The sequence below is a fragment of the Otolemur garnettii genome, unplaced genomic scaffold (assembly GCF_000181295.1).
Source record: "Otolemur garnettii isolate 467f Iridium unplaced genomic scaffold, OtoGar3 scaffold00046, whole genome shotgun sequence".
NCBI classification, from domain to species: Eukaryota; Metazoa; Chordata; class Mammalia; order Primates; family Galagidae; genus Otolemur; species Otolemur garnettii.
The window spans coordinates 11,459,058-11,471,560 of NW_003852441.1; the positions used below are offsets into that span (position 1 = coordinate 11,459,058).

General features: G+C 50.7%; 2 protein-coding genes across 4 annotated transcripts in view; both read right to left on the reverse strand.

The window, feature by feature from the left end:
- Nucleotides 1-5,307, reverse strand: part of KDM6B (lysine demethylase 6B) — a 21,687-nt gene extending 16,380 nt beyond the window's left edge. For 2 of the 3 annotated variants that reach the window (XM_012806033.2, XM_023513976.1), the window contains exon 1: nucleotides 5,216-5,307. The gene's annotated coding sequence lies outside the window, so the exon portion shown is untranslated. Of the gene's footprint in view, nucleotides 1-4,490; nucleotides 4,545-5,215 lie in introns of those variants that run through there. The other variant, XM_023513977.1, reaches the window with a different exon arrangement.
- Nucleotides 5,308-5,987: 680 nt separating this feature from the next.
- DNAH2 (dynein axonemal heavy chain 2) overlaps nucleotides 5,988-12,503 on the reverse strand; it is a 131,470-nt gene continuing 124,954 nt past the window's right edge. The window contains exons 77-85 of the mRNA XM_012805943.1: nucleotides 8,620-8,811; nucleotides 8,288-8,472; nucleotides 7,864-8,092; nucleotides 7,636-7,787; nucleotides 7,402-7,516; nucleotides 6,765-6,941; nucleotides 6,594-6,668; nucleotides 6,286-6,436; nucleotides 5,988-6,142 (exon numbers count right to left, since the gene is read on the reverse strand). Coding sequence (XP_012661397.1) covers nucleotides 5,988-6,142; nucleotides 6,286-6,436; nucleotides 6,594-6,668; nucleotides 6,765-6,941; nucleotides 7,402-7,516; nucleotides 7,636-7,787; nucleotides 7,864-8,092; nucleotides 8,288-8,472; nucleotides 8,620-8,811 — 1,431 coding nt within the window. The remainder of the gene's footprint in view (nucleotides 6,143-6,285; nucleotides 6,437-6,593; nucleotides 6,669-6,764; nucleotides 6,942-7,401; nucleotides 7,517-7,635; nucleotides 7,788-7,863; nucleotides 8,093-8,287; nucleotides 8,473-8,619; nucleotides 8,812-12,503) is intronic.

Sequence of the window (12,503 nt, forward strand, 5' to 3'; positions counted from 1 at the left end):
TGTGTGTGTGTGTGTGTGTGTGTGTGTGTGGTGGGGGGTGGGGCATGTGGATGGGAAGGGGGAACTGGGGGAGGGGCTGGGGCTTTCTTGTGCACAGAGCCAAACAACAAAAGGGGAAGCTGAAGGGGAGCTCCAAAGTGCCCAGGCTGGGCTGCTGACCTGCAGACCTGCTGGCTGCCCTCACCTGGTGGACAACAGACTCTGTAGTTTAGACTTAAGAATTTTTGGTGAAGGAGTCCATGGACCCAAAGGTGGGGCCCTGGAGAAAGCCCAGGCTAAGCACCTCCTAGGTAGGCTGTCACCCCTCCTTGCACCTTCCCAGCTGCAGCATTATCCCAGACATAGCAGGCCCAGCAACAGACTCAGCCTCAAATGCCCTGCTCACCAGCCAAGCCTTCCCAGACATGGTCTGCCGGCTCCCCCTCCTGCCGGCACAGGGTGGCAGTGTGGCCACACCGAGGCTGTCCCTTTAAATCATTACCACCCTTGATTGTGTGCACGAACCAAGGGCCCTGCCCCCCAGGCAGGCGGCTTGCCACCTCCCCCCAACGAGTACCCAGAAATGTGAGGGCCATTTAAAGGGACAACAGAGAGGCAGCCAGGTCTCTAACTGCCCCCACCCCCACCCAATACACACACATACAGCCCCTTTCCCCAGCGACACACAGCCCTTGCCCCTCCAAGGGGGCCCCCAAAATTCCGGTTCTCTCCCCACCCCTAGATACTGCCAGAAGGAAAAAGGGGGCCAGAGTTGGGGGGCAGGGAGCTACAGAAATTGAGAAAAGGACAGGGACTCCCTCCTCCCCCAGAACCCCAGGGGACAGGTTGGAAGAGAGCAAGAGCATGAAGAAGCAGTGAGAGAGAACCCCAAAAGGTGCCTAGGGCACAGAGGCTGTCGGGCAAGGGGAAGGGAGTCAGGCTGCACGAGACAGCAGTGCAGCCAGCGGGCGACAAGCCCAAGTGGGGGCGATGGAACAAGGAGAGCCAGGGGAAAAAGGCAAGGCCAGGGAAAACGGGGAGACAGAAAGAGGGAAAGGGGTCATCCGGGAGGATGTGGAGGAAAATCCGAAGGGGGAGGGTGAGCCAGGCCAGGGTTACCTGCTGGGTGTCTGTCCCCCGGCGGTGCCCCCGGAGTCCGGGTAGGGAGGGGGGAAAGCAGCGGGGGCGGGGGAGTGGGGGCTGGGGGGGCGGGGGAGACGGTCCCTCCTCTGCCTCCTGGGCCTGCCCCGGCGCTTGCAGCCTCTGCCTCCCTCCCTCCTCCTCCCCGTCCCTGAGTCCCGGAGTCAAACAAAGAACTGTAGCAGGCTCTCCCCAACCCCCTCCCTCCTCCTCCTCCTTCTCCTCCTCCTCCACCTCCTCGTCCCCTCCCTCCCTCCCTCCCCACCAGCAGGCTCCCTCCTCCTCCCTTCCGGTCTCTTCCTTTACCAGCCCCCCCAGCCCCCAACACTAGTCTCTCTCCACCTACCCACCCCAATCTTTTACACACCCCTCAGCCTAGCCCTGTCCCCGCTAGGGAAACTGTGGAGTCCCTTTGCAAAATGAAAGGTTCCAGAGAACAACATGGGAAGGGATTGGGGTCTTGCTTCAAAATTAAGAACCATTATACAATTATTTTATTTTCAAATCCAAAGAAATAGTCTTAGCTATTTCTTCTCCAAGAGGGGGAAAAATAATCCCCAAGAAAGCAATATCAATCTGTCTAAAGCCCTCATCAAATAAAGTGCACAAAGCAGTGGCAGCTAATCCCAGCACCCTCCGCCCCCATATTAACACAAACTATCCACTCCTCCCTAACAAACTCCTAAGGTCATTGTAAGTTTGGAGGAGGTCTACTACCTATAATAAAAATAATAACTAACACCATTTAATAATAAAAGTAACAAACATTAATAAATGTATAACAACAATAAAAGTGTAACAACAAACATTCATTCAGTGTTCATTCTGTGCCAGGCACTGTGCTAAATGCTTTGCATAAATTATCACTTTTTTCCCATGGGCCTTCAAGGTAGGTATTGATATTTAAATTTTCCAGATTAAGAATATGAGGCTTAGTGAGGTTTTGACCTTTCCAAATCCCAATAGCTACTAGTGGCAGAGCTGGGATTAGAAACCAGGTCTGATTTGACTACCCAAGTTCTAAAGCACATAAATGCAGAAACCAATTTTTTTCCAATACCACCACCAACCCTAGGATTTTATAGAGAATGGCAACTGTAACTATTAACTTGAGTCCTCCTCCCCTAAGTGAGATGTTCCAAAGTGGTCCACCCCCTACACAGGATATTGACCCTGACTTATCAGCCTAGATACTGCTTCGTGGCCCTTTTCCACAACTGTTTGTGGAGAGGGGTGTGCTAATGATTAAGAGGACATTAGGGATGAGATAGTGTCCAATGAATCCCCCTAACTACACACAACTCTTCTGGGGTAGTTATCAAGTCAATGTGGATGGGAAAGGGGGCAATGGGACACTTGGCCATGCAGCAGTTGAGAAAGTAGAGACTGCTCAGAGGCTCTTCGCACGAAGTAGAAGCTTGGAGGGGAAGCTCTTCTGTGCTGATCTAGGATACAGGACCCAAGCCCAGGAAAGGGGCAAAATCAGCCACACCACACCCGTGCCCTTCCCCCTCCCAAAACTCCAGGCCGGGGTTTCCCACCTGCAGGATGCTAAAACCTAGGGAAGGGAGAGGGGAAAGAGATGGCACGGGATTGAAACTGGACTTAGGGCAGAGGTGGAAGGGGGTGGAGGCCTCATTGCCGGGCAACCATCCCGGGGCACGTGCACTGGTGACATCATCCCCGGCCACCTCTAACACAGACCTTTGACCCCTATGGGCGGAGGGGGTCTGCCAGCTAAGCTTCCAAGGAAACGCCTTAGGAATTTTGGGAACCTAAAAAAGGGACATGGGAGGGAACCCAGGAGTCCTGTCTTTATCTATTTTAACCCCAATACGACTCCCTGGAACACAGTCTCTCTCTTGCCTCCGCCTCTCCGCCTCCAGCCCTGACCTCCCAACCCACATTTATGACTGGAGTCCCGACACGCCCCTCGGAGATATAGTGCTTTCTCTCTCTTTGGCAAGATCTCAGGTCGAAGGTGGGAGGCGGAGAAGTCGGGCGCCGGGTCCCGCGAGGCTCCATCCCCCATCTGCGGGATCCCCCGTGCCCCAGCCGGCCGCCAGCCGTAATCTGTCTGGGTCCCCAACTCGCCCGCCCCTCCCCGCGCTGTTCCAGGGCGGAGTCTGTGGAGTTGAAACCAGGACACGGTAGGAGGAAGAGTTATGTAATCCAGAGAAGCAGAGAAGGAAGAGTGGAGACGGGGACAGACAGCCCGAAAGGAGCCGAGGGAGGTGCAAAGAACAGGGCGAGTGAAAAGGGAACGTTAGGGATGGCAAGGGGTTTGGTGCACATCAAACAGCAAGAATTCATGCGAAGGGGCGTGAAGGCCCGGAAGAGTCACCTGGGCCGTCTGGGGCTTCCCCAAATCGCCCTTCCCTGCCATCAACAGCAGCTGGTCTCGGGCGGGTGAAGCCTTGGGAAAGGGCTCTCGTACCCATTCCCTTTCTCTTGGGGAAGCAACCTAAGCCAGAGCCCTGGAAGGCGGTGGTTGAACATACGGGGCCGGAAACCACAACTCCGCCCAGCCCACCTGGGAGTGTGGGGCGCCAGCCGGGATGGGGGAGAGGTGGGGAACAGGTAGCCGGTCCTCTCAAGCATTGATGGTCCGACCCTGTGAAACAGTACAGACGGACCCAGACATCTGGCTCCCCAAGGGCTGAAAACCGTAGCCTTGCCCGAGTTTACCCAGACTCTAGACCCGGAGCTCGGGGCGGGAGGCGGCGGCTCGCTGCGCAGGCGCAAGGGGGGGCACGGACGCGTGCGGCGAAAGGGGCGGGGGGAGGCGCGAGCGTGTGTGAGTGCACGTGCAGGTCCCGGGCAGCTACCGCCTCCCTTCCTCCACCTCTTCCCCGCTTGTCTCCCTTTTCCTGTCTCTCAATAATGCCCTTTCCTCATTGGCTGCCTGCGCCCTGATGTCAAGGACGTCCGGTGGAGCGGATTGGACAGACAGGAGAGTTAGGGAATCCGGCTCCGGAGGCCCGCTCTGCAGTTACTCAGGCAACAGGGCAAGCAACGCCCGGCGGCGAAGGGGAGTTGAGGTGAACACGGTGCCTCGGTCCCGCCTCCCTCTCGACAACGCTGAGTCCTTTTCTGTTGCAGCGCAACTTGCTACTTCTCCTGCTTCCTCCCTGGTTCACCTAGGCCGAGAACCAGGCATCCTGCCCTCAGTCTGACCCACAATTTCTAAGCCCCTCACTCCAACCCCTACCATGTTGCAGCCACAAGCCACAGAAAACAGGAAGCGAATATGCGTTGCTTAGTAACCAACCTCCGTGACTCCCCCTCCCCAGAATTTACCCCAGTCCCCTGCCCCATCCTGTACCCTTCACCCTGTTGCCCGCAGTTTCCTGTGAGGGGCCTCAACCCACCTTTCCCTCAGACCAGGACTGGGGGCTTCAGCTGTTCTCACATTCACGTCCCCTACTCGCACTGCCCTCCGCTCTGGGTGTGCGTCTCCCCCTCGCCATCTCGTGGCTACGTTGGGAAGATTCAGCACCGAGAAGCCGTGTGAGGCGTGCAAGGGTGGGGAACCCGAGACTGCAAAGTGGAGGCAGGACCAGGAAAGAGAGGGAGAGGCAAAATGGAGGTGCAGTGGGATGGAGTGGAATGGGAGCGAAGGCTACCGCTAGGAAGCTCTCGGGAAAGTAAGGCTGAGGCTATACCTCACCCGAGAAAACAGGAGGGAGACATGAAGTGGCCCAGGGACCGGAAACAGCCCCTGGTCTGACCCACTCTGACCTTAAAGGGCCATCGCATTGACCTATCTGCAAACTCTGCCCTTTAGTCTTGCCTGTTAGTTAGAACTGCCGGGCCCGACCCTTGGAAGAGGAATGTCAGCCCTAGGCTAACTGGGAGTCCTTTCAGGTCCTTCTTGACATCTGGAACTCAATATCTGCCTCCCAGTTCTTCCCCACCACTGCCCTGCTCTTTTCTAGGGGACCTGGATGTCCCACGCCTCAGTCTCTTCCCCAGTGCCTGTCATAAGACCCAAACGTCCATCCCCAGCTCTACCCCTCCTACGACTCAGGCGTCCCGCCCCCCCTGCACAGAGACGGTTTCCCTCTTTAAAGACGTCCTTGCAGCTCCCCGTTACCTGGTTCTAGGGGGTCCCAGATGCTCAGCCTCCCCAAGGTCTCCCAGGGGGTCGAGCGGCCCCCCCCCCAGGCCGGGGCTGGGGGGGCCGCTCCGCCCAGTGGCGCAGTTGGATTTCCCAACACAAACACCCTCACCCCCGTTCCCCAGCCCCGCCCCCTTCCCGTGGTCCCGCCCCTCCTTGCGCCGAAGTCCCTTTCTTCGGCTCCGCCCGCTTCTGCCGGTACAGTTCGCCTCAGCGCCGGTATTGGGTAGATGCTGGGGGCGGGGTTCGAGGTTCAGGGTGCAGAGTCCGTACGGGTTCGGCTCGGTTCCCTGTCTCACCAAACCGCTATTCCATTTGGATCACGCGCCCTTCTAAAGTAAGCTCCACCCACCCACTCAAGTCCGACCCCGAGATTTAGCCACACCCTCCGAAGACTCCGGCGCCCTGCCCATTCGTTCAAGCACGCGCCTCCTTGCCTTTCCAAGCCGCTCGCCTTTGCTCCCTCTTTTTTCCCTGCACGCTAGTTCTCTGTAAGGTCTCCTGATTCCTTTCTCCCCGAACCCCGCTGAGGAGATGTAGAGCTGGTGGTCATGAGTTTTACTGCTCTGAGCTTCAATATAACTCTTCCACCATTATGGCTAGCACAACTAGGTATCTCCAGCGCCCCATTACACGCCTAATTCAGGTAAAGTCAAAGCTGAGTGAGGTCCAGCCTCAATCCAGGTGCATTATCAGCCTCAGTTCCTGGACTCCCCGCCTCTCTGTCAAACGATGAAAAAGGGAATTCTCAGTTATCCAAGCTCATGAGTAGGGCAGTGCCTCTCTTGATCCAGTGATCCGAAGTCATGGCCCCAGTCCGGAGGTCGATGCCAATGACAAAGGAGGCTCGGTCTGAGCTGCCTGCCCGGTTGGGATAGTAATAGCAGGGGCAGGAGTACATGCCTGGGGGAAAGGAGAGAAGGAGTCAGCCTGCTGGAGCTTGTGGGGGTGCAGGGAAGGAGCAAGTTGTGGAGAGGGCTGGCGCAGAGACTGGGTTAGGATCCAGACTAGGGATCGGACAGGCAGGTCTGCGGGAGCTGTCCCACCCTTAGCGCTCTTCTTGCGGCTCTCAGCAGGTCGGAAGTGGATCGTGGGCATGAGGCAGACAAGCTGCATGGGTTCTGCCTCCACTAAGCAGGAGTTCTTCCGGTCCCAGCCTGCACCCTCTAGGTACAGGCCCCGAACCCAGACGCCATCCTGAGGAGAAATGGGGGCAGGTTTGGTGGAAGGTTAGAATCTTAGTTGCCAGCACACCTGACCTGCCACTTCTCTCCTCCCTTGTCATCTGATTATTTCCCACTTTTGCTCCCAGCACCCTCCTTTGCTCAGAGCCCCAAGCACATCTGGCTCCCACCTTGGGTGGATACACTAGGTTGCTGTCATCCACAGTGGAAACGATAAACTCCCAGGAGAGGCTGTCCACTGAAATCTGGGGGTTGGAGGTGAGAGTGAAGGAGGACCCCAAAGAGGAGAGCAAATACATGTCCCTAACAGCCTTCCCCTTCACACTTTCCATATTACTCACATTGTTTTGTCGAGCTGAAGACTGAAGCACAGCAGTGAGGAAGCCAGTGGGAAAGGTAAAACCAGACAGCCAGAAGATCACAGGTGGCCGGGCACGGCTGGCCCACAGCTCAAACTGCTCCACACGAGTGGCCAAGTCCCGGGTCCATGCAGCCAGTGGCTTTTGTGAAGGATATGCCTGGGAAAAAAGGCCAGGAATGTTTACTCATTCATTTCATCATGCATTCAAATCCTTACTTTGAGCACCTGTTGCAGATATGAAAAGACTGTGTGGTGTCAGCTCCAGTTTCCCAACTACAGATAAGCAAAGCTCTCCATAAATCCAACTCCCAGAAAAGAACAAGATGGCAACTATTTATTAATAACAATGACAACAGTAATATTAACCAGGTATCATTAATGATACCGAGTGTTGTGTACAGTACTGAGAATCTTGCAAAGGTTAGTAACCTTCCCTGAGTAAGTCTATAAGTTAATAAGTTGTGCAGAATCAGAAAACCAGATTTGAACCTTGAAGCCGTTCTGGCTTTAATGACCACACTCTCTGAAGTTTGTTGTATGCCTCCCTAGAACCAGGATGGGAGGCTTACGGGTGAGAGGAGACCTTATGGTTAGAGTAGGATCAACAGTAATCTTGCCTTTCCCCACAGTGGAGGAACGTGAGCATCAAAAATGCAATTGAATATCTCTTCCAGACTTGTAGACATGACGATGAGGCCCTGGATGCCTTTCTCTAGGTCTGTCAGTGAGAACCTAAGCAGGATGAGATAAAGAGTTAGAAATAGGTCAGACTTGGAAAAGTCATCCTAGCTAGGAGGGTATGAAGGCCTTTCCCTGCTCCATCCTCATTTCACAGAGCACTTTCATCTTACAGGATAGTCTTCATCAGTTTGTTGTATCTCTGGATCTCCTGAAGAAGGACTACATTGAGTGGGGAGGGGTCAAGAGCCAATAGTTTTTGGGTTCCCTCATAGTCAATCATTTCAGGGATCTTCTGCTTCACATCAGCAGCCAATTCAAGGACCTACAGGAGTTGGAGCTGTGTTACCTTCTCTTCCTCATCACTTCCCCACCCAGCCCCTAGATGTATCTCTTCTTACCTTCTCTTCCCGGGTCTGGCCTCCAGCTCTGATGGGTGTAATCTGGGGTTGCAGGGAAAGCAAAGTCTCAAAGAGAGTTCGTGCTTCAGTGATCTGGGAGGCCACATCAGCATTGGGGTGCTGGCCAAAGGCCTCAGGGGGGTCCATGCCAGGCAATAAGCTGATATATTCCTTGTAAGAGGCCAGGCTCCCATCCTTGGGGATAAAGTAAGTCTCAAGTACTGACAACCTGGGGAATCACAGCACAGATATTGCCATGTTGTGGTATCTTGGGCTTCAATGCCCAGCCAAGACCCCAGTCTTTATGCATATTCCATTTGACCCTGCTCTTTCTCCCTTCCTAATCCCATAAACTGCCTTCTCCCAATCTCATATTTTCTGTTTGTGTCTTGTAGCTCCCTGCTCAGTGCCACCTCCCCCTCACCGGTAGAAGGGAATTGATAGGGTCTGGTCACAGAAATAGTCATTGATGTAGGTGATGAGCAGTCGCCGGTCCCAGTCATCTGTGACATGTCCACCATAGTTAACACCAGCAATGAGGTACTTGAGTGCATCCCAAGGTGTCTCCTCATACTCATCCAAATAGAGGCTCAGCAAGTTCTCTGACACCTGTGAGTAGTCCAACCCAATTCCCCATACACACACAATTATAGCATGAACTATTCTGATAGAGCTCTAACTCAGGCTTCTGTCAACAATGTTCCCACAGGGGAGCCATGGGACAGGCTGGGATGAGGACCCCTGGTTAGCACAAACCTCAAAGTCAGAGTCATTGAAGCCATAGACAATATTCCAGCCAAGCTGCAGGAACTTTTTGCGTTCAAGTAATACAGAGTGGAAGAAGCAGAGGGCAAAGAGTAGCTTCTTATACTTGGCAGGTTTGGAGCAGCGAGAAAACTGTGGCTCTGTCATCAGCTGGTAAAGACGTGTCATGTTGGCCTTTAGGCCCTAGAGACAGTGAAGTGCAGAGTTGGGGTGCCATTCAACACTCAGTCTTGCCACTAGCACTACCATATACAGTTGTGGAGGTTGTTCACTGTATATGGTAGTACAGTACAAAGACACTGACAGAAGGGGTAACTAGAGGCTCAAATCTAGCCCTTAATCTAGACCAAGATGTGCACTCATTCACAAAGCTAGGTGGCTTTAACTAATTCAGATACACAGGCATTGTATGGGCTAGTGGCAGACCTACTTTCCTATATATACTTGCAACTGTGAATTAACAAAAACTACAAAATTATGTGCAAAGATTCAAGGTAGATTAAAAATGCCATAGTATAACATCATCAAGAAAGAACACTCTTGGGCGGCACTGTGGCTCAAGGAGTAGGGCGCCAGCCCCATATGCTGGAGGTGGCAGGTTCTAACCCAGCCCCAGCCAAAAACTGCAAAAAAAAAAAAAGAAAGAACACTCTTGGCTTGGTGCCCGTAGCTCAGTGAGTATGGCGTTGGCCATATACACCAGGGCTAGTGGGTTCTAACCTGGCCCAGGCCTATTAAACAACAATGACAACTACAACAACAAAAAAAAATAGCTGGGCATTGTGGCAGGAGCCTCTAGTCCCAGCTACTTGGAAGGCTGAGGCAAGAGAATGACTTAAGCCCAAGAGTTGGAGGTTGCTGTGAGCTGTGATGCCACAGCACTCTACCAAGGGTAACATAGTGAGACTCTGTCTCAAAAAAAAAAAAAAGAGAGAGAGAGAGAGAGAAAGAACAGTCTGTATGCTTGGCTTTGTCAGCTTTCCTGAACAAGTTGGAATCTGGACAAACAAGGATACAACTAGACCTGACTGGAGGTTCTTGGTTTCCTGGAGCTAGAAGAAATAAAAGGACAATGGAGAAAATAAATGAGAGAATGGATGAGCCTGGTGGAGGTCAAATGCAAGTCCTCAGGGGGGGAAACAAGGGCCATGGATAGATGGAAAGGCATGAAGAATAGTAGTTTGAGCCATTTGGACTTGACTCACTAGCATCATGGACATGAAGCCCTTCTCTATCTTGAGTAGGACAGTGATATTTTGAAACAGTGTTTTATGAAGTGTTTTATCTATACTTGATGGGATAGAGTAGTGAAAAACTTGAAGTAAGAATATTGGTTAGCAGTAACAAAATGTGTTTTGTTTTTTTTTTTCATTTTTAGTAGACACAAGGTCTCACTCTTGCTCAGGCTGATCTTGAACTCCTGAGTTCAAGTGATCCACTCACCTTGGCTTCTCAGAGTGCTAGGATTATAGGTATAAGCACTGAGCCCAGGCAAAAATGTGATTTTTTTTTACAATGTCATTTATAAAGTCAAAATATGTAAGGTATCTAAGAATAAATCTAATTAAAATTTGCACATATTTAAAAGAAAATTAAGAAACTTTATTGAAATAAAGGATAAATGGAAAGATACAGAATAGCCATGGATTGGGAGGTCCCTTGTTCTAAAGTTGTCGATTTTCTCCAAATTGATCAATCCAAGTTTTCTGTGAAATCTGACAAGCTAATTCTAAAATTTATGTTGGAGAATAAAAGCTTATAAAACCTCATAAAAATTAAGAATTTCTGTTCACCAAAAAATAGCATAAAAGAAAAATGACAAACCACAAAACACATACCTGTCCCTCTACTTTTGACCCTCCTAACCAAGATGTTCTTAATGTTCTCATAATTGACAAAGGATTAGGGTCTGGAATGTATGAAAAATTATGAAACATGAAGAATAGCATGAATGGGCTGAGATGGTGGCTCACACCTGTAATCCTAGCATTCTAGGAAGCAGGAAGATCTCTTAAGCTCAGGAGTTAGAGATAAGCCTGAGCAAGAGTAAGACCTGTTTCTACCAACAATAGAAAAATTAGCCAGGCATGGTGGCAGGCTCCTGTAGTCCCAGCTACTTAGAAGGCTTAGGCAGGAGGATAACTTGAACACAGAAGTTTGAGGTTGCTGTGAGCTAGCCTGACGCCACAGCACTCTAGCCTGGGTGACAAACAAAAAAGGCTGGAGGTGGCGGGTTCAAACCCAGCCTTAGCCAAAGAAAAAAAAAAAAAGGCTTGGGCATAGTGGCTCATGCCTGTAATCCTAGCATTCTGAAATGCCCTGGGACACTTAAGCTCATGAGTTTGAGACCAGCCTCAGCAACAGCAAGACCCTGTCTCTAATAAAAATGAAAAAACTGGCTAAGCGCCTATAGCTCAAGCAGCTAAGGTGCCAGCCACATACACCAGAGCTGGCAGGTTTGAATCCAGCTCAGGCCTGCTAAACAACAATGACAACTACAACCAAAAAATAGCTGGGCATTGTGGCAGGCACCTGTAGTCCCCAGCTACTTGGGAGGCTGAGGCAGGAGAATCACTTAAGCCCAGGAGTTGGAGGTTGCTGTGAGTTGTTATGCCACCGCACTCTACCTAGGGCAACAGCTTGAGGCTCTGTCTCAAAAAAATAAATAAGTAAATAAAATAAAAATAAAAATGAAAAAACTAAGGCAGAGGATCACTTGAGCCCAGCAGTTCAAGGTTGTTGTGAGCTATGACACCACAGCACCCTACCCAGGATGACCAAAAAAAAAAAAAAAACCAGCATGAATGAATATCAAACACATAATGTTGAATAAAAAAAATAAGTTGCAGAGAAATCTATGTAGCATGATTGCATTGGCAATGCAAACTTTTGTGTTAAAATTATAAAGAAAAGAAAATAGCACATTCAGAATTCAGAATAGTGGCTTCCTCTGACTGAGGAGGGAAGATGATGAGATGGGGGAAAGCATACCAGGACTTCAAAGAAAATTCAAATCAATTTTTTTTTTTTTTTTTTTTTTTTGAAACAGGGTATCATTCTGGCTCAGGCTGGTCTCGAACCTGTGAGCTCAGGGTTATCTACCCACCTTAGCCTCCCAGAGTGCTAGGATTATAGGCGTGAGCCACCATGCTTGGCCCAAATCAATCTTTTTTAAAAGGATAATAGGCACACAGGTATTCACTGAATCATGATCCTTTATATCTTGCATATATTTTACAAACATTCTTTTTATTTCTTTTGTAGAGATGGAGGTCTTTCTATGTTGCCCAGGTTGTATTCAAGTTTCTGAGCTCAACCATCCCTCCCACTTCAGTCTCCTAAAGAGGTATGAACCACCACACCAGGCCTAAATACGCTTTTATATTTATGTAATAGCTAATTCTTTAAAAAGACTAGAAAATAGGAAGCGATCCAGGTATATACTCCAGGGCTATCCCCCAAACTGGCAACTAGGGGCTGTGATTATAAGGACTTTCTTATTTGAAATAAAACTCAGATGAACCTCTGTCTCTTCAAGTATTTGGGTTGACTTTGTATTTCCTGATGCAAAAATTGGCCTCTTTGGGAGGCACCTGTGGCTCAAAGGAGTAGGGCGCTGGCCTCATGTGCCAGAGGTGGCAGGTTCAAACCTAGCCCTGGCCAAAAACTGAAAGAAAAAAAAATTGGCCTCTTTCACAGGACAAAAACATTGCAGTACATGATCCTAGAGTGGATCCTGTATGAAATAAAAATTTATAAAGAATGTTATCAGGGGCTCGGCGCCTGTGGCTTAAGCCACATACACCCGAGCTGTTGGGTTCGAATCCAGCCCGGGCCCGCCAAACAACAATGACCGCTGCAACCAAAAAATAGGC